The sequence below is a fragment of the Sturnira hondurensis genome, unplaced genomic scaffold (genome assembly GCF_014824575.4).
Source record: "Sturnira hondurensis isolate 20B ecotype Veracruz unplaced genomic scaffold, ASM1482457v3 Scaffold0003822, whole genome shotgun sequence".
NCBI lineage: Eukaryota > Metazoa > Chordata > Mammalia > Chiroptera > Phyllostomidae > Sturnira > Sturnira hondurensis.
In genome coordinates, this window is record NW_028076453.1 from 52957 (window position 1) to 77739 (window position 24783).

Below are 24783 nucleotides of genomic sequence, written 5' to 3' on the forward strand. Positions count from 1 at the left end.
GGGACACATTTGCAACAAGATTAATCAAGGGCAAGAGGAGTGTGGACAAGAAAGTCCCTGTGTCTGAGGTTTGAGCAGCAGCAGCAGCAGCGAGGCCACATCACTCCAATGTGTCTGACACCTTCTCTCCTCCTCTTCCTCATGCTCATTCACTGCCAACGCCGACTGCCTTTCTCAAGCTGAAAATTAAAACACCTTCCTCAAGGCCTTTGTACAGTCCAATTCTTTTGCTGAACACACACTTTCCCACATAAACTTGAATAATCCCCTTCCCTTTCTTACTTAAGTTCTCTGCACTAATGCCATCTTATTTGCAGGTCTTGCCTAAAAGCCCATAAAAATTTAAACATCCTCTTCATTTCTTTATACCTGATTTCCTTTCCTTCTGTACCATCTGTCACCATCTGAAGTGTTACAGATTTTTATTATTTGCTTCTACCCTTTTTCCATCATTGCCTTATAGGAAATTTTGTTCTTCAGCACGCTATCATCATGGCCTAGACAATGTGGGAAATATTGTCTGCATTCAATTCACATTCCTGAAATACATGAAAAACTTCTCATTAAAACTGTAGAATACATGATACCTTAGGGGAAAAGGTGATCAATATAAATGACAGGTGGCACCATGGATTTCCTGAAAGGGGGCCATATTTATACACAATATATTAAAATTAATTTTTGTAGCAAAATTAATATATTGTAGCATTTTCAACTTTGGGGAATTGGTTATATTATTTTTCTCTTTCCTAGTATCACCTCCACTGCATGGAACCAAGCAATGGTACACAAATTTCAGAATTTCTTCTCCTGGGACTATCAGAGGCACCAGAACTGCAGCCTCTCCTATTTGGACTTTTCCTCTCCATGTACCTGATCACTGTGTTGGGAAACCTGCTCATCATCCTGGCCGTCAGCTCAGACTCCCACCTCCACACCCCCATGTACTTCTTCCTCTCCAACCTGTCCTTGGCTGACATCTGTTTCACCTCCACCACCATCCCAAAAATGCTGGTGAACATCCAGACACAGAGCAAACACATCACCTATGAAGGCTACATCACACAGATTTATTTTCTTGTACTCTTTGCAGTGTTGGACATACTTCTCCTGACCGTGATGGCCTATGACCGATTTGTGGCCATCTGTCACCCCCTGCACTACACCATCATCATGAACCCCCAGCTCTGTGGACTGCTGGTTCTGGTGTCCTGGATCATGAGTGCCCTGGATTCCTTGTTACAGAGTTTAATGGCATTGAGGCTCTCCTTCTTCACAGTCTTGGAAATCCCCCACTTTTTCTGTGAGCTCAATCAGATGATCCAACTCACCTATTCTGACACCTTTCTTAATAACATGGTGATGTATTTCTCAGCTCTCCTGCTGGGTGGTTGCCCCTTTGCTGGGATCCTTTACTCTTACTCTAAGATCATATCCTCCATATGTGCAATCCCATCAGCTCAGGGGAAGTATAAAGCATTTTCCACCTGTGCATCTCACCTCTCAGTTGTCTCCTTATTTTATTGTACAGTCCTAGGTGTGTATCTCAGCTCTGCCAGTACCCACAGCTCACAGTCAAGTGCAACAGCCTCAGTGATGTACACTGTGGTCACACCCATGCTGAACCCCTTCATCTACAGTCTCAGGAACAAAGACATCAAACAAGCTCTGACAGCATTTTTTGTGAAGGAAACAACCAATGGGCAAACCATCCTAAGACTGAAGTAGTGCCCGTGATTGTCAAGGTCAAAGGCTCAGAGTCGACTATTGTGGTTATTTTCAGACTAAGGAAGTAGAACCTTCTCTTTCTATTTATTTCCTGGAATTTCCATTTCTTTGACCCTAACTTCTCTTTTCAATTCAGAAACTCACTTTATTAAGCTTTCTTCTCTCTTATGTCCCACAGCTTTTCCCTTTGTTGTTTTTCTACTTTCCCAAATTTATTTCCATCATGGGTCAGAAGTATTTGGAAAATCCCTTATACCTAATGAGACAACATAGTTTTTTAAAATAATTTTTCCCAAATGACATATGTCATATGAAATAATTTTTTTTAATTTTTTATTTATTTATCTTTAGAGGGGAAGGAGAGAGGGAGAGAAACATCAATGTATGGTTGCCTTTAGTGCGTCCCCTGCTGGGAGTTGGCCTGCAGGGAACTGGACTACAACCCAGGCATGTGCCCTGACTGGGAATCGAACCGCGATCCTCTGGTTCACAGGCCCGCGCTCAATCCACTGAGCTACACCAGCCAGGGCCTGAAATAATTTTTTTTACTAAAAGAATCATCCTGAATTGTACTATTCTTATGGGGAAAACTCAACTTAATTAGCAAGGAAATATATACAATTTTATAAGTGAGGAAATGTGAAACCACTGTTTTTCACTCTTACATCTGACATTCCTTTATATACCTCTTTATGTCTTAACTGCTCTTCTTGACAAGGCAGACTCTAACATACAGTGTGTTTAATACCCTCTCTCTGAATTTTATTCTACTCATTAGGATCTTGTTCTCCCTCAGCCCAGTGTTCATAATCCCTCCTAAGCCCTTTGCAAAACAGTTATCAAATATATGTCTCCAACAGGTCTTGAGTGAAAGACAGATTTTTTAAGGATTTTAATCATTTTTTAATTTTTTTTAAATTTAATTATTGTTCAAGTACAGTTTTCTGTCTGTTACTCCCATTCCAGCCCACCCAACCCCCAGTGCTCCCACCTCCATCCCATTTCCACCCCCCTTAATTGTTGTCCATGTGTCCTTTATACTAGTTCCTGCAAATCCTTCCCCTTTTTCCCCTGAAATTCCCTCCCTTCTCCCCTCTGGTAACTGTCCCCCTATTCTCTATTTCAGTGTCTTTCTTTTTATTTTGCTTCCTTGTTTATTTTGTTGTTTATCTTCCTGTTAAAGGTGAGATCATATACCATTTGTCTTTCAATACCTGGCTTATTTCACTCAGCAAAGGGTAGGAGCTCCTTCTTTCTTTCTGCTGCATAGAATTCCATTGTGTATATGTACCATGATTTTTTGATCCATTCATTTACTGATGGGCACCTAGGTTGCTTCCAGCTCTTGGCTATTGTAAATTGTGCTCCTATGAACATTGGGGTGCATAGGTTCTTTAGGATTTGTGTTTTAGAGTTCTTAGGATATAATCCCAGCAGTGGAATTGCTGGGTCAAAAGGCAGGCAGAAGACAGATTTTAATAAAATTGACCTCACATGACCTTTGAATCACAGATAACCTCTAATACAGTAAAGCCAAATTGTGTAATTACTGTGCAAAATATTTTTCCTCATGATGTGCATCTAGGAGCATTGGCATCCATGAGTAATCAAGGGTGGGAGGTGGGGATGTCTGCAATGGGGAGAGTGGTGGGAGGAAATGGAGACAACTGTACTTGAACAACAATAAAAAAAGTAAAGTTAGAAAAGGCAGGGGAGAAAGATTGGTGTCCATGTGTAAAGGGGTTTTTAATAGATATGGGTAAAGAACTCATTAGCATTGTTCTATTTTTTTATTGAATTATCTTTGTGTTTCTTCTTAAAAACTCCCAGTGCTCCCTATAATATGACTACTTTCATTGCTATAAAGACAATATACTCCCCCTTCTAAATTTCCCATAACCACAGAAGGGATGGTGAGTGATCACTGCCAGTGTTATCCATCATTATCTCCATGAGGCTCAGGACTCCATCCATCCTCTCTGATCAAAGTGTGACTGAAGAGAGAGTTTTGGGTCCTGTCATTCATGTGAACCAGAACCACCAGTTTTCCCATGCAAACATGCATGTCCTTTAAATCTCTCCTGGTTTCAGGGAAATGGACCCCCAACAAGAGATCTTAGATATGGTTATCTCTCTTAGAAACAAAGAACAGACTGACAGTTGCCAGAGGGGAGCAGGCTGGAGGGCTGGCTGAAAAAAAGTGAAGGGATTAAGCAGTACAAACCGGTAGTTACAAAATAGTCACAGAGCTGTAAAGCACAGCATATGGGATATAGTCAGTAATATTGTAATAACTTAGTTACTAAGTATGATGCCAAGTGGATACTGAAAATATTGGGGGGATCTTTTGTAAATTATATGATTGTGTAACCACTATTCTGTACAGCTGAAACTAATAAAATATTGAATGTCAGCTGTAATTGAAAAATAAAATTAAAAAAAGAAAGTGCAGTAATCATATGTCAGAATGCTTAAAAGAGCCCTGGGCGATGTGGCTCAGTGGACTGAGCACTGGCCTGCAAACAAAAGGGTCATGGGTTCAATTCCCAGTCAGGGCACATGCCTGGGTTGCAGGCTAGGTCCTCAGTAGGGAACACAAGAGAGGCAACCACACATTGCTGTTTCTCTTCCTTTCTTTCTCCCTCCCATCCCCTGTCTAAAACAAAATAAGTAAAATCTTTTTTTAAAGAAGAACACTTAAAAGACAAATTAAAAATTAATACTATTTTCAACATTTAAAAAACAAATTGCTCCAGAGCATTGAAAATGAAGTCAATAAATACATACAAGTTGTCTGAAACAAGCTAAAATGACAGAGTAACCAGGAATGCTGTCTTCAAATAGGAGAACAAATGCCAGAATGTTCTTCTTATACTTAGTGCTAACAAATCATCTTTTATACATATTTCTAACTTGTTTTTGTGTCTATTATCTCTTATTGTTCCTTTTGGCCTTCTCTTATTAGATCTATTTCTAACCCTTGCATCCTCTTCAACCATTATATCCACATTTGACTAAAGATCACCTTTCCTTCCATAAGTGTCCCATTTAAATCCATGTACCTTTTTTCTTTGGGGAGAGCACAAACACAGTCCCCCACTACCACAAATCATGCAGTCGAGTTTCCCACATTTGGGGAAATCCCAGGGGTCAGCACACCCAGAGTGCAATGGGTGAGCCTCACCCTGGGAAAACCACCTTTGTGACATGGTATATCTCCTGCCAGGTAAGTATAAAATACATCTCTCTTAACATAAAAAATTATAACTGAGAAACTGCTTCCTCCGCATCTTTAAAAACCCATCTATTATACTTTTTCATTTCCAAGTCCTTGGAAATCTAGTGGGTCCCATGTTAATACCCTTAAAATATTACTGTGTCTTTCAATAAGTTAATTTTAGATTCTCACTCCATTTTGTTCACAAAATTATTTTGAAACCTATTTTTACCCTAATTTTACTCCTACTGATGATCTGAATACCGTAAATTGTTAGTTTTCTAAAAACTTCTCTTCCTATGTTATGCTCACATACACACTCATGTACTTTTGTACATATGCATGAGCAGCATCCTGCCCATCAGAAATGCTCTTTATGTGTTGCACAGTCTTATTTTTTCTATGTGTCTACTCTTCCTATCTACTCAACAATATCTATGATCTTTCCTTCAATCAACTAGTGCTATGCTCACTCATTATCACCATGTCTGTGTAATATTCCACAGTTTAGCTGGGCTAGTCACACTTGAAAGCCTAATGCATACTTTCTCAATACATTGCTACTAAAATAATATATGAAAATATTTTGAAATTCTAACTTTAAAACTCTGGTTATCCACCAGAGACAATATTGTTCCCCCAGGGGACACTGAGCAATGTTTGTAGACATTTTTGGCTGTCACATGTGACATGTCAGTAAAGTCCAGGAATGCTCTCAACATTCTGCAATGGCCAGGAGAGACCACCCCTCAGACAAAGACCTGGTCCAGGATGTCAGTCCTGCAGAGACTGAGGAGCCCTGTGTTAGAGACACAGGTCCTCGTAGTGTGTGTAGCTGCCTTCACACTCTTCTCCCAATGTTGTAATACCTCACACAGTTCTGCCAGGAAAACACACACACACACAGACAGCACCCTTTTGCTATCTGTTTAAAGTCCAGCCCCAGCTCTTTAAGTTTCCTCGAGGCTGATGGGTGTGACAGAGATGTGTTTTTTTTAATTTTCTAAACTATTAATGACTTTGATCCATAATTCATATATCTGATGGCCATTTTGAGTATTAGTATTATATGCTCATATATGCCTATTATTCCACCATTATTAGCCTTTCAAATTATTTTTCACAATTATTATTTTTCAGCTAACTTTTGGGAGACATTTTAGCAATAAAATTTTTTTATATTTTCTTTAGTCAAATATGTCTGTCTTTTTACTTTTGAGTTTCTTCACTTGATTACAATGGTTTGCTCCACCCATAAAAATTAATATGTAGTTTTTTATCTGTTCACCAAAAAGTCTTGGTTAGCCTTCCAGTGAATAGGCAATTCCTCTGATTTTCTGTGATATAAGTGATAAACTTCACTTGCTTCCAGTTCAATACTTATTTTGCCAGCTCTTGCTCAACATCCAATCTTTCCAAACATATTGAGATGAAAACTTTCCATGTGTTAAATGTACTTATATACTGAGACTTAATGCCTCATTCATTCAACAACTAATTGCTGAGCATCTGCTGTTTGCCACAATGCCTAGGAACATTTAACATCACCTTCTATGTCTATGCCTTTGCCAACTTAATTGCTAATCCATGTTCATATCATTAAATTATTACTACTTCATGTCTTGTTTCTGTTAGTTTTGATGTTTCACTCATTTTTTTAATACAGTTGCTTGAGAATCATTCTGATTACTCTAGTTTCATTTTCCCTGACATTCCTGTCATTCTGTAACCTCACATTTCTTTAAATGTGTTCTATGTAAGTGCACATACATTCCCATACATTTGTGAAAATAGAAAGGTGAACAAAACAGGGGATGCCCTCCTTGTTCAGATCTTTTATTGTGATGGTGAAGGCAAAGTACAATGAAATACATGTTTGCATGATAACATGCTCAGGCTTAGATCATATGAAGAAAGTTATCCAGCATAAAAGGATGGAATTCTCACAACATGTGCATAATTTTCTAGAGTACTCTCTGGGAGAACTTTGCATGTTGGATGAAGACCAGAACCAGAATCAGTGTGCGCTGGTTTGTCAAAAATAAGATCAAAACATAAAGTCCAAAAAAAACCAGAAAGGATGCCACATTAGAGAAGTCAGAAAGGGACCTACCTCATCTGCATTTCAACTTGATAAAAACCCCTTCCTGGAAAAAATAATTCATGCACACAATCATCATCATCATTATCATCATCATCCCTCCCCACACCTATCTAAACATGGAGGCACTGACAAGAATAAAACTGACTTCACATATAAATCAACCACTGCAAATTGTGGATTTTATAAAGATTCTGAATCAAATCAGATGTGAAACCAGGAAACAAAACAAGCAAGACAGTTGGACAAATTGGAAAACTGACTAGATATTTGATTATGCAAAAAACTTGCTTTAATCATAGTTTTTGATAATGATGTATTCCTATTCTAAAGATCCCTGTCTTTAACAGAAACCAACATGTTTACAGATAAAATTGTGCACTCTCGGACAGGTATGGCCAGCTCATTCCATGGGATGAGAATACAACTCATTTAGGAGTTGATCACTTTTGAGTTAAGATGATGAACACATGGGAGTTGGCTTTTCTCTCTTTCCTGCCTTTGTAAATCTTTTACATTTTTCATTAAAATGGTTTTTTTAGTTCTATAATTTCCTTTTCTGTTATTTTAGATTTTTTTTATTTAATTATTGCTCAAGTGCAGTTTTCTGTCTTTTACTCCCAGCCCAGCCCACCCCCATCCAGTGCTCCCCACCTACCTCCCAATTCCACCCCACGTAGTTGCTGTCCATGTGTCCTTTATACGAGTTCCTGTAAATCCTTCCCCCTTTTTCACTGAAATTCCCTCCCCTCTCCCCTGTGGTCACTATCCCCCTGTTCTCTATTTCAGTGTCTTTGTTTTTATATTGCTTGCTTGTTTGTTTTGTTGTTTAGATTCCTGTTAACGGTGAGATCATATACCGTTTGCCTTTCAACACCTGGCTTATTTCACTCAGCATAATGCCCTCCAGTTCCATCCATGCTGTTGCAAACTGTAGGAGCTCCTTCTTTCTTTCTGTTGCATAGAATTCCATTGTGTATATTTACTACAATTGTTTGATCCATTCATTTACTGACAGACACCTAGGTTGCTTCCAGCCCTTGGCTATTGTAAATTGTGCTCCTATGAACATTGGGGTGCATAGGTTCTTTTGGATTGGTGATTTAGGGTTCTTAGGATATAATCCCATCCGTGGAATTCCTGGGTCAAAAGGCAGGTCCAATTTTAGTTTTCTGAGAAAATTCCATACTGTTTTCCATAATGGTTGTACCAGTCTGCAAACCCACTAACAATGAACTAGGGTACCCATTCCCCACAATCTCTCCAACACTTGTTGTTTGTTGCTTTGTTTGTGATGACCATTCTCACTGGTGTAAAGTGGTATCTCATTGTGCTGTTAATTTGCATCAATCTGAAAGCTAACGATATTGAGCATCTTTTCATGTGTCTCTGGATCCTCTATATGTCCTTTTTGGAGAAGGGTTTGTTCAAGTCCCTTTCCCATTTTTAATTGGGTTAGCTGTCTTCTTAAAGTGAAGTCGTATGAGTTCTTTGTATATTTTGGAGATTAAACCTTTGTCTGAGGTATAATTAGCAAATATGTTTTCCCATACAGTCGGTTGTCTTTTTATCTTAATGCTATTTTCTTTAGCTGTGCAGAAGCTTTTTATTTTGATGAGATCTCATTTGTTTACTCTTTCCTTTATATTCCTTGCTCTAGGGGACATATCAGTAAAAATGTTGCTGTGTGAAATATCTGATATTTTCCTGCCAATGTTCTCCTCTAGGACTTTAATGGTGTCACAGCTTATATTTAAGTCTTTTGTCCACCTTGAATTTATTTTGGTGTATGGTGTAAGTTGGTGCTCGAGTTTCATTTTTTTGCATGTAGCTGTCCAATTCTCCCAACACCATTTGTTGAAGAGGCTATCTTTACCCGACTTTATGTTACTGCCCCCCTTTGTCAAATATTAACTGACTGTAAAGGGTCGGGTTTCTTTCTGGACTCTCTGTTCTGTTCCATTGGTCTATGTGCTTGTTTTTATATCAGTACCAGGCTGTTTTTATTACAATGCCTTATACTACAGTTTAATATCAGGTATTGTGATCCCTCCTACTTTGTTCTTCTTTCTCAAATTGCAGCTACTATTCAGGGTCATCTATGGTTCGATATAAATTTTTCAAATGTTTATTCTATGTCTGTGAAATATGCCATTGGTACTTTGATGGGTATTGCATTGACTCTGTAAATTGCTTTGTGTAATATGGACATTTTGATTATGTTAATTCTTCCAATCCATGAACATGATATATATTTCCACTTGTTTATGTCTTCCTTGATTTCTTTTTTCAGTGTTGTGTAGTTTTCTGCATACAGGTCATTTACCTTCTTGGTTAGGTTTATTCCCAGATATTTTATTTTTGTGTTTGCTATATCAAATGGGATTTTTTCCTTGATTTCTGCTTTTGCTGATTCATTGTTAGTATATAAAAATGCCTTTGGCACATTTAAATGCCTTTGGCACATTCAAATGTTTTCCTTTGGCACATTTCCCACATTTCTATATCCCAATTCAGACAGATCACACAGAGTCTGTCATATGATTGTTGCTGTAACATTATTGTAAATAATAGTTGTTCTATACAACAGTAAAAACTTCACAACATATCTCTCAGATCTTAGACCACTTTACAGGTTCCTGAATTCTATTACTCTGGTGATTAACTCTATTTGTTCACATGCTACACATAGTTATTATTTTTTACTCTCACCTTACCTCAAAATCTGACCACCCGAAACCTCACTGGTTTCTAGACCCAACTCACAACCCTTCCCTTCCCAACACGAGACTTATCTTCTGTCCATCCTTTCCTAAAGTGGCTAGTTGGGTTGAAGATTATGCTTAACACTATGTATAGCCTAAAGATTTTCTATTTCTTCTCTACTGGCTGTGACTGAAAATAACATAAAATACTCTTCTGCTGTCATAAACCATTTTGCCTCCCCCTCCAACTGATCACACACACACACAAAAAGGAGTAGGTGGAAGCGGAGAACACCAAGATATCTGCAGGAGACTATACCACTGAATTTCACAGGTATTCTACCACAGAAGTTCACACCATAAACCCACGGAGTCAGAACAGATCAATTTAAGAAGCTGAGGCTAACAAGAAGAGTCTCACAAAAAATGAAAAGACAAAGAACCAATCCCCAAATGAAAGAAAAGGTGGAAGTCTCAGAAAGAATGCCAGATGAAATAGAGGCAAGTCAGCTATCAGATATTGAATTCAAAGCACTGGTTATCAGGAAGTTCAAAGAGCTCACAATGAGATACCAGAAACTACAGGGGAGCTACATTGAACTCACCGCAAACTATATCAACATGAAAAAGAAAATAGAAACTATCACCAAGGGACAAGAGGGAATGAAGAATACAATTTCCAAATTGAAGAATACAGTAGAAGGAATGATAAGCAGGATCGATGAGCCAGAAAATCAAATCGGTGAGTTGGAACACAAAGTAGAAAAAACTCACAGGAAGAGCAAGAAAAGGAAAAGAGGCTCAGAAAGAATGAGGAAGAATTAAAAGAAATGCGGGACAATTTAAAACGCAATGATATCCAAATAATAGGGATGCCAGAAGGAGAAGAACAACAAAAAATAGAAAAGCAATTTGAAAGAGTACTGATGGAAAATTTTATAAATTTCATGACAGAAAAAAATCACATGAATCCAGGAATCACAGAGAGTCCTAATCAAGATGAACACAAAGAGGCCCACTTCAAGACACATTGTCAATAAATGGCAAAATTCCAAGACAAACAGAGAATCTTAAAGACACAAAGAGATAAAAAGGAAGTAACATACAAGGGAGCCCCTATTAGGTTAGCTACTGACTTCTCAATACAAACACTCCAAGAAAGAAGAGAATGGCAAGAAATATTTCAAGTAATGAGAACCAGGGGCTACAACCAAAGGTACTTTACCCACCAAGGCTCTCAATCAAGATAGAAGGCCAAATAAAGAGCTTCCAAGATAAAAGAAGTGTAAAAGATTATGCCTCCACCAAACCAGCTCTACAAGAAATACTAAAAGGACTGCTTTATGAAAAGGAAGGAAAAGACACAGACAGAGAGGAACACGGGTACAAAAATGGCAATGAATAAGTACCTATCGATGATAACCTTAAATGTAAATGGATTAAATGCTCCAATCAAAAGACATAGAATACCTGAATGGATGAGAAAAGAATGACCCACACATATGCTGCCTACAGGAGACCAATCTCAGGACAAAAGACAATCACAGACTAAAAGTGAAAGGCTGGAAACAAATTTCCAAGCAAACGGACAAGAAACAAAAGCCAGGGTAGCAATTCTCATATCAGACAAAAAAGACTTAAAAAAAATGGCCATAACGACAGACTTAGAAGGTCACTGCATAATACTCAAGGGAAGAATCCACCAAAAAGACATAAATATCGTGAATATATATGCACCCAACATAGGAGCACCCAAATATATAAAGAAAATCTTACAGGACCTCAAGAAAGATATTGACAGTAACACAATTATAGTAGGAGATTTTAACACCTCAGTGTCAAATATGGAAAGATCTTGCAAACAAAATATCAACAAAGATATTGCAGCATTAAACAACACCCTAGATGAAATGGACTTAACTGATATATAGAGAGCCCGCTATCCCAAAGAAGTTAATACACATTATTTTCAGATGCACATGGAACAGTTACAAATGTAGACCACATGATAGGACACAAAATGAACCTCAACAAATTTTTAAAAATTAAAATTATACCAAGCATTTTCTCTCACCACAAGGGACTGAAATTGGAAACCAACCACAAAGGAAAAAACCCAAAACACTCAAAAGCATGGAGACTGAATGGTATGCTATTAAAGAACAAATGGGACAAGAATGAAACTAGGGAACAAATCAAAAAGTTTTTGGAAACAAATGAAAATGAACTCACAACAACCCAAAACTTATGGGACACAGCGAAGGCAGTCCTGAGAGGGAAATTCATAGCAATACAGGCTTACCTAAAGAAGATAAAAACATTTCAAACAACCAATATAACCCTACTCCTGCAAGAAGTCGAGGAACAACAAGAAAGACAGCCCAGAGCAAGTAGAAGGAACGAAATAACCAAAATCAGAACAGAATTAAATGACATAGAGACTAAAAGCACAATTCTAAGGATCAATTAATCCAAGAGCTGGTTTTTGAAAAGATAAACAAAGTAGACAAGCCTTTAAGTATGCTCATCAAGAAAAGAAGAGAGAGGATACAAATAAACACAATCAGAAATGAAAGAGGAGAGATTACAACTGATACCACAGAAATAGAAGGGATTGTAAGAAATTACTATGCAGAACTGTATACCAAGAAATTTGAAAACCTAGGTGAAATGGACAGATTTCTAGAAAAATATAATCTTCCAAAACTCAACGAAAAAGAAACAGAAAACCTGAACAGACCAACAACAGCAGATGAAATTGAAGCAGTAATCAAAAAACTCCCGTCACACAAAAGCCCTGGACCAGGTAGTTTCACAGGAGAATTCTACAAAGCATTTAAGGAAAAGCTCACCCTTATTCTTCACAGACTATTCCAAAAAATCTAAACTGATGGAAGACTCCTAAACTCTTTTTGTGAAGCCAGCATCATTTTAATTCCAAAACCAGATAGAGACACAACAAAGAAAGTAATCTTCAGGCCAATATCCCCAATGAACACAGATGCTAAAATCCTCAATAAAATATTGGCAAATCATATCCAACAATACATCAAAAAGATTATACACCATGACCAGGTGAAATTCATCCCAGGGATGCAAGGATGGTTCAATATTCTCAAATCAGGAAGTGTAATACATCACATAAACAAAAGCAAAGACAAAAACCACATGATCATATCAATAGATTTGGAAAACGCTTTTGATAAGGTACAACAACCATTTATGATTAAGGCACTCAGAAAAATGGGAATAGAGGGAGTATTCCTCAACATAATAAAGGACATATATGAGAGACCTACAGCCAACATCATACTCAATGGGCAAAAACTAAAATCTTTTCCACTAAGATCAGGAACAAGACAAGGTTGTCCACTTTCACCACATCTATTCAGTATTGGAAGTTTTAACCACAGTGATCAGAGAAGAAAATGAAATAAAGGGCATCTAATTGAGAAAGGAAGGAACAAAACTGTCACTGTTTGCAGATGACATGATAGTGTACCTGAAAAATCCTATAGACTCTACAAAAAAACTGCTCGAACTAATAAATGAATTTCACAAAACAGTGGGTTACAAAGTCAATATCCAGAAATCAAAGGCATTTTTATATACTAACTATGAATCAGCAGAAGAAGAAATCAAGAAAAAAATCCCATTTGATATAGCAAACACAAAAATAAAATATCTGGGAATAAACCTAACCGAGGAGGTAAATGACCTCTATGCAGAAAGCTACACAACACTGAAGAAAGAAATCAAGGAAGACACAAACAAATGGAAGCATATACCGTGTTCATGGATTGGAAGAATTTTTTCCAATTTTTTTTATTTAATTATTTTTCAAGTACAGTTTTCTGTCTATTACTCCCATCCCATCCCACCCCGGTGCTCCTCCCTCCCTCCCATTTCCACCCTTCTCAGTTGTTGTCCCTGTATCCTTTATATATGTTCCTCTAAATCCCTTCTCTATTTCCCCTGAAATTCCCTCCCCTCTCCCCTCTGGTCACTGTCAACCTGCTCTCTATTTCAGTGTCTTTTGTTATATTTTGCTTGCTTGTTTGTTTTGTTGTTTAGCTTCCTGTTAAAGGTGAGATCATATGGTATTTGTCCTTCAACACCTGGCTTATTTCGCTCAGCATAATGCTTTCCAGTTCCATCCATGATGTGGCAAAAGGTAGGAGCTCCTTCTGTCTTTCTGCAGCATAAAATTCCATTGTTATGTACCATAGTTTTTTGATCCATTCATTTACTGATGGGAACCTAGGTTGCTTCCAACTCTTGGCTATTGTAAATTGTGCTGCTATGAACATTGGGGTGCATATTTTCTTTGGGATTGGCATTTTAGGGTTCTTAGGATACAATCCTAGCAGTGGAATTGCTGGGTCAAAAGGCAAGTACAATTTTACTTTTCTGAGAAAATCCCATACAGTTTTCCATAATGATTGTACCAGTCTGCAATCTCACCAACAGTGGACCAGAGTCCCCTTTTCCTCACACCCTCTCCAACATTTGTTGTTTATTGCTTTGTTTATGATAGCCATTCTCACCGGTGTAAAGTGGTATCTCATTGTAGTTTTAATTTGCATCTCTCTGATAGCAAGCGATATTGAGCATCTCTTAATGTGTCTCTGGATCCTCTGTATGTCCTCCTTGGAGAAGTGTCTGTTCAAGTCCTTTCCCCATTTTTTAATTGGGTTAGTTGTCTTCTTAGAGTGAAGTCGTGTGAGTTCTTTGTATGTTTTGGAGATTAAACCTTTGTCTGAGGTATCATTGGCAAATATGTTTTCTCATACAGTTCGTTGTCTCTTTATTTTAATGCTGTTTTCTTTACACGCAGAAGCTTTTAATTTTGATGAGATCCCATTTGTTTATTCTTTCTTTTATATTCCTTGCTCTAGGGGACATATCAGTAAAAATGTTGCTGCATGAAATATCTGATATTTTCCTGCCAATGTTCTCCTCTAGGTCTTTAATAGTGCCACGGCTTATATTTAAGTCTTTTAACCACCTTGAATTTATTTTGGTGTATGGTGTAAGTTGGTGCTTTAGTTTCATTTTTTTGCACGTAGCTGTCCAGTTCTCCCAACACCCTTTGTTGAAGAGGCTATCTTTACCCCATTTTATATTACTGGCCCCTTTGTGAAATATTAATTGAATGTAGAGAGTTGGCTTGGATTGGAAGAATTAACATCATCAAAATGTCCATACTACCCCAAAGCAATTTGCAGATTCAATGCAATACCTATTAAAGTACCAATGGCATATTTCACAGACATAGAACAAACACTTCAAAAATTTATATGGAACCATAACCGCCCCCAAATAGCAGCTGCAATTTTGAGAAAGAAGAACAAAGTAGGAGGGATCACAATACCTGATATCTAACTGTATTACAAGGCCACTATATCAAAATTTTTATGCATGGTACTGGCATAAAAACAGGAACATAGACCAATGTAGTAGAACAGAGATCCCAGAAATAAACCCAAATCTCTACAGTAAATTAATATTTGACAAAGAAGGCTGTAACATAAAATGGAGTAAAGATAGCCTTTTCAACAAATGGTGTTGGGAGAACTGGACAGCTACATGCAAAAAAATGAAACTCAAGCACCAACTTACACCATACACCAAAATAAATTCAAGGTGAATAAAAGACTTAAATATAAGCCAGGGCAGCATTAAAGTTCTAGAGGAGAACATTGGCAGGAAAATCTCAGATATTTCACTCAGCAACAATTTTATTGATACATCCCCTAGAGCAAGAGTCATAAAGGAAAGAATAAACAAATGGGATCTCATCAAAATTAAAAGCTTCTGCATGGCTAAGGAAAACAGTATCAAGATAAAAAGAGAAGCAATAGCTTGGGAAAACATATTTGCGAATGATACCTCAGACAAAGATTTCATCTCCAAAATATACAAAGAATTCACTCGACTCCACACAAAGAAGACATGCAACCCAATTAAAAAATGGGCAAAGGACTTGAACAGACATTTCTCCAAGGAGGACATAGATGGAGGAGGATCCTCCAAGGAGGATCCAGAGTCACATGAAAAGATGCTCGATATCGCTAGCTATCAGAGAGATGCAAATTAAAACCACAATGAGATACCACTTTACACCAGTCAGAATGGCTATCATAAAAAAAGAAACAAACAACAAGTGCTGGAGAGGCTGTGAGGAAAAGGGTACCCTAGTTCACTGTTAGTGGGTTTGCAGACTGGTACAACCACTATGGAAAATAGTATGGAATTTTCTAAGAAAACTAAAAATGAATATGCCTTTTGACCCAGCAATTCCACTATTAGGAATATATCCTAAAAATCCTGAAACACCAATCCAAAAGAACCTATGCACCCTGATGTTCATAGCAGCACAATTTATGATAGGCAAGAGTTGAAAGCAACCTAGATGCCCATTGGTAAATGACTGGATCAGAAAGCTATGGTACATCTACACAATGGAATTCTATGCTGCAGAAAGGAAGAAGGAACTACTACCCTTTGCAACATCATGGATGGAACTGGAGAGCATTATGCTGAGCAAAATAAGCCAGGTGTTGAAGGACAAATACCATATGATCTCACCTTTAAGAGGAATCTAAACAACAAAACAAACAAGCAAGCAAAATATCACGAAAAACACTGAAATACAGAACAGGCTGACAGGGACCAGAGGGGAGAGGGGAGAGCATCACAGGGGAAAAGGGGAAAGATTCACAGGAACAACTATAAAAGACACATGGACAATAACTAAGGTGGGGAGTGGAATGGGAGGTAGGTGGGGAGCACTGGAGGGAGCAGCACTAGGATATAAGACATAAAACTGTACTTGAAAAATAATTAAATAAAAAAATACAAATGAGTCACTCTGTTTCTGATCCTTTTTCAATCTCAATGCATGCAAAGATAACCACTACTCAGAATTTAGCAATTCTTACTCTATTTTTTAAACTGTCTTACTTTAAAACACAACCACTCATCCCACATTTTTCTTTGTTGGTGCTATTACAGATGTCCTCATTTCCCCTGCCTTTGCCCACCTCCACTTACCCCTCACCCTCCTTGCCCTCTGGCCATCACCACACTGTTGTCTGTGTCCAGATGTTATGCATGTATGTTCTTTTGTGAATCCCTTTACCTTCTTTCATCCTGTCCTTTCCACCCCTCCCCTCTGACAGCTGTAAGTCTACTCCATGTATAACCACACCTCTATGCTGTTTCTCAGTTTAGTTTGTTCACTAAATTCTCTATATAAGTGAGATCATATGGTATTTGTCTTTCTCTGACTGGCTCATTTCACTTAGCATAATGATCTCCAGGTCCGTCCATGCTGCAAAGGGTAAGAGTTCCTTCCTTTTTACTGCCACATAGTCTTCCATTGTGTAAGTGTACCACAGCTTTTTTATCCACTCCACTAATGGATGTTTGGGCTGCTTGCATATCTTGGCTATTGCAAATAATGCTACAATGAACACAGAGGTTCATATATTCTTTCAAATTAGTGTTTTAGAATTCTTAGGATATATTCCCAGAAGTGGGATCACTGGGTAAAAAGTGAGTTTCATTTTTAATTTGAGGAAACTTTATACTGTTTCTCACAGTGGCTGCATTAATCTGCATTCACACCAACAGTGCACAGAAGTTCCCTTTTCTCCACATCCTTGCCAGCACTTGTTGCTTGTTTGATTAGTGATGTTGAGCATTTTTTCATATGTCTATGGACTATCTGTATGTCCTCTTTAGAGAAGAGTCTATTCCAGTCCTTTGCCCATTTTTTAATTGGATTGTTTGTCTTCCTGGTGTTGAGTTGCATAAGTTCTTTATAAATTTTGGAAATTAACCCCTTATCAGATGTATCATTGGCAAATATGTTCTCCCACTCAGTGGATTCCCTTTTCCCCTTGTTGATGGTTACTTTTGCTATGCAAACACTTTATTATGGACCTGGACACTATTATGCTAAGTGAATTAAGCCAGTCAGAGAAAAAGAAATACCATATGGTCTCACTTATACTTGGAATCTAATTAACAAAATAAACTGACAAAATAGAAAGAGGCATGAATACAATGAACAGAATGACAGCTGTCACAGGGGAGGTGGTAGGGCAGATTGGATGAAACAAGGTGAAGAAATTAGCCAAAAAACTTATATGCATGACCCATGGATGTGAACAACAGTGTGGTGATGGCCAGAGGGAAAGTGGGGTGGGGACTGGCTGGAGGTGGGCAAAGGTGGGAGGGAATTCAGACTGAAGAGACTGCTTGGGGAGATGGGCACATGATGCCATTTGTAGATGATGTTTTATTGAGTTGTACATTTGAAACCTACATAGTTTTGCAAACCAATATCCCCCCAAAATTCTATTTTTAAAAACAGTACAATATTTAGTTTTAAAAATTCTGCTTATACGTTACCCCCTTGCAACTAAAACCATGTCAGTCAAAGGTCAACTGCATATAGCAACAAGGAGCATATTCATAAAAACATTGAGAATGAAGTCATAGCCATTTAATAGATCCACAAGAAACATTTCTCAAAGCAAGCTGTCAGTAAATCAGTTCATTGGGTAAACTGGGAAATCAATCTCTTACTGAGTGGGCTTTGAGAAACTGGCCACTGTACAAATAAACTCAGTCTTGAGTGTTGGGGGGATGAACTGGTGGTCAGGCCGCCTGTGGGTTTCAGAAACAGGTTAGAGACATGGTTTAGGACTCTGAGTGCTGGGGCAGGACTGGTCTTCAAGGAATCTGCAGGGACCTGGGTAGCCATGTTGTAAACTCAGGACTCAGCCTCAGTCTCCCTGCACTGGTGCCATCTTCCCCACCTCTCCTCTGAGCTCTCACAATTAAAATCCAGGAGGAGAGATGGTGACCATCGTCAAAGGAGAGAGTGCCTACCAGTAGGAATGAAAAGAGAAGTCAGGGTTCCTACAGAATCTATGGCCACCATAGATGAGGGTGAGACATAACAAAGAAACAACAACAAAAAAGGAAAATCATGGGCTTAGTGTGGGGAATTATCACTTCACCTTGGAGATACCACAGGGGACGTGGCCATGCCTACAAATTTCTTAAGTGTTGGTTCCTGTCCATTGGAGCCTGGGGGGGAGGGGGCGGTGGGATGGGAAGTGGAGGCAGAGGACTCCTGGGTTGTTCACTTACATTAGCTGGAACTTACAAGGTCCTAGACTTTTCTAAAGCTTTAGAATATTCACAGCTGGGGCCCAGGGCTTGTGGGTGTAACCTGCACAGGTATACAGAGATAGGATGAGGAAGGGAGAGATGAGCAAATGTGAGGAATGAAGGAGAATGTGGGACTTGCGGAGGTGCAAGAGGATAGCAGCCCCTCACAGCAGATGCAGAGAGTGTCCTGGTCCAGGGCATAGGGACCAGCTGGACGATGCCACAGGGTAGTTTACTGTACTTTATTGTAAATAATTATGCTCATACCTACATCAGAGACAAAGGAACTGAAGTTTGGAAATATTCAAACTTTAATAATCAGTAGTCAAAGCATGTGTCCCATGATCCTCCTCCACTATGCACATGTCCTAGTTCCTCCACCCATCCCTCGGAGACCTGGGTGCAAACCTAGTTTGCACATTTCTTGGGATGTTCACTTCACTGAGCCTTTGTTGTCCCATCTGAACAAGGGGGAAATTATTGAATACACCTCACAAAGCTGTTTTGAGAATTATATCAGAGGATCAAGCCAAGCCATGGTAAATCTTATTATTGGACTGATATTGGTAGAAGTGTCCAAAAGGTGGTGGATGCTGAGAACTTATGGCCCCATGAGGTTAAGCTTTTTCCACCACCCAGAGACCTGTGGAAGGAGATGGTAGGATTAGCTGACAGGGATGTGGGGACAATGGGCACCATGTCAGTGACTTCCAGCTCAAAGCTGTGGCACAGGATCTCAGAGTCACAAGCCACCAGCTCAGCCAATTGCCACATCCAGCTCTGGCAACCATGCTGTCTGACAAAGTCCGAGCATGGGGAGGACGACTTCAAAGAAGCGTGTTCCAGCCTGGCAGACATGGCATGAATGGATATGTGGTGTTGATCTTAACCTTGCTGTCTCTTGTTTTTCTAACCTTTATTTTTCTGATAATTTGGAATCTCCTAGAAATGCTGACCATTCTCAGAGCTGAACAGCAACTAAGTCAGGCTGAGAACAATATCACCTTAGCCTTTCCCAAAAATAACACCTCCTTCCCTGACCTGATTAAGCAATTGTAAGATAAAATAATATTAGCTAGTAGGGGGCCTGGAATATCCAAAGCAGCCCCCTTAAGTAAGTCCCGAGGCAAATCCCCTCTGAGAAAATAGCCCCTGAATGTCTAAAGTTGTTAGAATAACAGCACCGCCTTTACCTTGAATAGGGATATATATATATCTATTATAATTAGGCAGAAAAATAGAGAAACTAGTTAGCTATTAAGCATGTAAAAAATAATTACTAAGAAGATAGAGTTCTTAGTACACAGAGAGATATTTTAGACAGAAAGATAGATAGCTAAAATAGACATCACAAAGACTTATACTGAGTTCCTAACCTCTGCTCAGTCTAGCGTATCGTTTTGCCCCATAACTAACTCTAAGAACTTTGATAAATGATAGGACATTTGAACTTTGTACATAGAGCTATTTTAAGTTGTCTGATTAATGGTTCTCCTGGTCAAAACAATTTTTGTTCAACATAATTAAAAATTATGAGAACTTTTGTACTTTTCCTAATTAGCTTTGTATGAATTTTTTCTGCTTAACTGATCATGCTTGCACCTGTAAATGATAAATTACTATTAGAAAAGAAAATATAAAAACCTGCTTGTACTTGCAATAAATGGAACAGTGCTTCACCTGCCATTGAGCTGTGTAGTTGCCTGTTACCCAGCGCCGACACCTATCCTCACCTTGAGGGACCCCTGGACCCTGCTGTGGCTGGACTGTGGCAGCCAATGCTTCAAATCTCCTTAACTTATTTCAAGTCAGCCACCAGGCAGGATCAAAGTGTATCTCGTAACTGGCTGCCTCCACAGTTTGGTGGAAAATTGAGAACAGAAAAAGTGGGTGAGATGGGAGCCTCTAGAAGCTGGAGGCAGCCCCTAGAGCCAGCAAAAGAACGTAGGCCTTGGAGCAAGAGAGACCTGAGTTCAAATCCTGCCTGGCTCGGCCCCCAACTCACTCTGAAATCTCAGGTATGCCACTCTCCTTTCTGAGCCTCAATTTGCTCATCCAGAATGTGGGGAAGGCAGCTAACACATGGTCCCTGGAAAGTGAGAGAACCCAGGACATGTAGGTAAAATGAAGGGTTGAAACAGGGTTGAAATATGTGTGAGTCAGATGGGAATGAGAGGGGCACCCAGGGCAAGGAGAGATGGGAGGGGTGACAGAAACCCTACCTTGTCCTAGGTATCCATAAGCAGGACCGAGTATTCCAGGATGTATGGTTGGGGTTACTAAGGTTTTACTGCTGATGCAGAAATTTAGCTGGTTCTCTTCCTGACTAAGCTCTAGGAAACCTGGCCTGGGGCCACAGAGAGAAAGACAGGAGGAGGCTCTCAGCACAGAGAGGGTCACTGCCTGATGTCAGCATCAACCAAAACCAGGCTCACATGCTAGGGGGTGTGGGGGCTTCCTCCATGGAAAGTAAACCAGTGAGGAGAAAAGCTGGACTTTTACAAGGAATCTTCTGAACTGAGCTTTTCTATCTGTGCTTATATTGTTCCCACCTCCTTCAATGCTCTTTCACCATCTCATCACTTTGGAAAACTCCTAATCACACTTCAGGAGCCCAATAAGATGGAACTTCAGCAGAGCAGGGGCACAGCTCTCTTTTTATTCTCATGTCCCAGTGGCTACCACAGTGCCAGGCAGCACACACTGACTCCAACAATGGCCCGCAGTGTCCGCAACATTATGAATGAGTAGAGATACATTCACATGAACTACTGAGTCCTGTGGAGAAAAAGGAACAGCACAACCACTCTCTCTAGGGGGGAGTGCCCATAAGTGCCTCAGCCACTCTCTCAAGAAGAGAGCACCACAACCCTTACTGTGACAGGCTTTTATTGGGTTCAATTTGCACAGGAAGAAAGCTCATCAATTATTGTCAGGCAGAAATGGTTACACAATACATAACATTCAAAGAACTCTGAGGGCTTATTCTGTGTCAGGGTCAGAGAGCCAAAGGGCCATAAAGCTTTGGGGAACAAACTCACTTCCTGCTTGGTCCCTTATTATTTAAATGGAGGGTATTAGCAAAGTAGGCTTCACAGAATTTTATGCATTTTTTCTTAGGCCTGATCACCCTAGTTAACTGGCCCTTTCCAGCACAGGGCAGCACCCACCACCAGCATTGTTTCAGGCTTAAGGCAGGTTTCAGGCTTAAGTCAGGCAGGGGAAGTAAGGCAGCCAGGAGATTAGGAGACCTCTTGAAGACAGAATGAGGACTCAGGCTATGTCAAAGCCAAGGGCCTAGAGTCCAGCACTCCCTTTTTCTGTAGTCCCAAAGTCCTTCTCTGGGGACCCCCATGATAGTGCCTTTCTTAGGTCCTCCCTCCCTTGAGAAATCTTACCTTTCATTGGCTAACCAATCAAGCATTGCAGGTCAGGCAGGGTGAAGTAAAAGGAGCAGAAGCAATGCCCCTGGCAGAGAGATAAGCTTTCCCTCCTTAGTGGTTTGTGGTCCGATGGTTGCTCACTGAGCCTTAGCCATGGGGGTGTTACAGCTCCTAAAACCAAGCACAGCAGTTCCCAACCTACAGTATCCCTTTCCAGGAAGCCCTCCTTTACATTCCCCACCTCTGTACACCATTGACACTCCTCTAACATCAGTGTCTCCGCTGTGTTGTGTCTCTGAGTAGTCTGTGGTTCGATTGACTGAGTTTTTCAGAGACCGAACCTGTCCTCTATCTCCATGCCCAGCACGTGGCTTGGGACAGAATGGCCATGTGTATGTGCTTGTTGAATGAATGAATGGAATCTGCCCCAAATCCCCAAACATGAGAAGCTGAGACACCCATCTTTCATTTGTTAATTCCTTTACTTCTTCGTTGGATACCACAATGTTCCAACATACTACAAGTGGACAATGCCACACTGGAAAACCCTAATTGTGTAGAGCTGGATAAGTAAAAACTTGCAGTAAAGTGTCTCTAAGTGTTGATCTGTTGTCCATCTAGAAGCTCTGGGCGTGTGGTGTAGGGTTTCCCCTCTTCAGACCCACTAACATGTGGGGCCGTATCGTTTTTGGTGGTGGAGTCTGTTGTGCATTGGAAGATCAGCAGTGTCTCTGGTTTCTACTTACTAGATGCCAGGAGTAACCTCCTCACTGTTGCGGCAATTAAAGACGTTTCCTGCTCTGTAGCTCAGTTGGTTCGGGTGTCTGCCCCTAACTAAAGGGTTGCAGGTTCATTTTCCAATCAGGACACATACCTAGGTTGCAGGTTCGATCCCCAGTCCAAGCATGGGCATGTGTGGCCCTCAATCTGAATGCCTACAATCCCCAGTATGGGCACCGATCCTCAGTCTGGGTGCACACTGGAAGCAACCAATCAATCCATGCTTATCTCTCACATGGATGTTTCTCTCTCTCCCTTCTTCTCTCTCTAAAAGCAATGCGGAAAAAATGTCCTTGGGGGAGGATAAAAGAATAATTTTAAATAAATAAACAAATAAATAAGTCTTCAGATATTGCCAAGTGCCTTCTGGGGGCAGGGTGGAATTGTCCTTGGGTAAAACTCACTGGTATAGAGAAACCTCACATAGACGAACCCCTATCCCAAGAGATCCCATGTGTTTGTAATTTTGGGTTTGAATTAAATAAAATTCATTACAATAATTTGGCCAAAGTAGTTCATACTACTTAACTGAAATAACAGAAGAGACCCTCCCCACAGAGGTTTAGGGAAGATGTCTTGCAACCAGAACCAGGAATGGCTTCTTCGAAAGAAAATAAAATAGAACAAAGACAAGTAATAATTGCTATACATCTAAGTTCAGCATGAACACCCACAAAAATGATGTCACTGACAATAATTCACGGGTCCAGGGGTGAAAGGCAGAAACTAGAGTGGCAGCACTCACTGTTCCCCTGTGACCCCTACTGACCCACTGGTAACTTCCTGGCTGCACGTCCGGGTGAATTTCTGCTCTGCTGCTCTAGTGGCCTGAATTCCTGATGGATTCGGGCTTTGAAAGTCACTGAACTAAAAGTTAAGACTGCCCCCGGCCACTTTAGTTCCCTCGTGTTTTTAAATCATCTGCCAAAAAATAAAATTTGTGAACTGGCTAAGATGATGGAGGTAGAGAAGCCTACATTTCAAGTTCAGAAGATTTCTCAGTGTACATTGCAATCACCATGTCCTATGACTGAAGTCGATGGGAAACTACAAGAAACCAATCCAGGAAAGACAGCTAACAAACCAAGCCTGTTACCGAACAAAGGGTCCGAGGGGGGGGGCAATACTTGGCCCACCGAGGGATGCCAAAAACTGCTGCAGAAAACAGGGACCCCTCCCAAGTACGATACACTAAAATCTTAAGGTCCTTCTGTCCGCCGCCAATTGGAAACACATCTCTCAATGCCAGAGATTTGTGAAACGGAAACAAAATGTTTACTTAATGCTATTTAGGCCTAATGCCTTCCTTAAAATATTAAAGTCTTTAAGGATATACACCTACACACACACACACAGCGCTCCCTTCTCCCACTGTCCCAACTCCGGGTACCGTAAATCAGGAAAAGAGCACACGTCCGTTTTTCTCCCAGGCCGCTGGCACGTGAGCTGTGTCGCCTGCCTGTCCAGGCAGGATCTCCAATTAATCCAAAGTCATGCGGCACCTTCCACTGGCAAGAGTTCTTTGTACCAAGTTCTAGTCAAAGTCTCTCCTGCTTTCCAGGCTACTCAGCCAAAGGGAGCACGCCAAAGCCGTGTGGGCCTCTTCTACCAAAGCCGCGTCTTTCTTCTTCACCTGGCCGCAGGGATCTCCATTCTGGCAAAGTTGCGTGGTTTTCTCTT

General features: G+C 40.0%; 1 protein-coding gene and 1 non-coding gene across 2 annotated transcripts; one reads left to right on the top strand and one right to left on the bottom strand.

Annotated features, from left to right (window-relative positions):
- The first annotated feature begins 867 nt into the window (after nt 1-867).
- LOC118984811 (olfactory receptor 7A17-like) lies at nt 868-1728 on the top strand. Its single transcript, XM_037042956.1, has 2 exons — nt 868-1222; nt 1508-1728. Exons 1-2 carry the CDS (start codon nt 868-870, stop codon nt 1726-1728), a joined length of 576 nt encoding a protein of 191 aa, XP_036898851.1.
- A 3071-nt stretch (nt 1729-4799) lies between these two features.
- On the bottom strand, nt 4800-4962 carry LOC118984816 (U1 spliceosomal RNA). The gene has a single exon (XR_005065992.1). It is a non-coding gene; the product is annotated as a U1 spliceosomal RNA (small nuclear RNA).
- Nucleotides 4963-24783: the final 19821 nt, after the last annotated feature.

What these genes read in the sequence shown, in the direction of transcription:
- LOC118984811 (XM_037042956.1), top strand. Translation starts at nt 868, where the DNA reads ATGTACCTGATCACTGTGTTGGGAAACCTGCTCATCATCCTGGCCGTC. An exon ending in TCTGGTGTCCTGGATCATGA is followed by an intron (nt 1,223 to 1,507) that starts GTGCCCTGGATT and finishes CTCACCTCTCAG; the next exon opens with TTGTCTCCTTATTTTATTGT.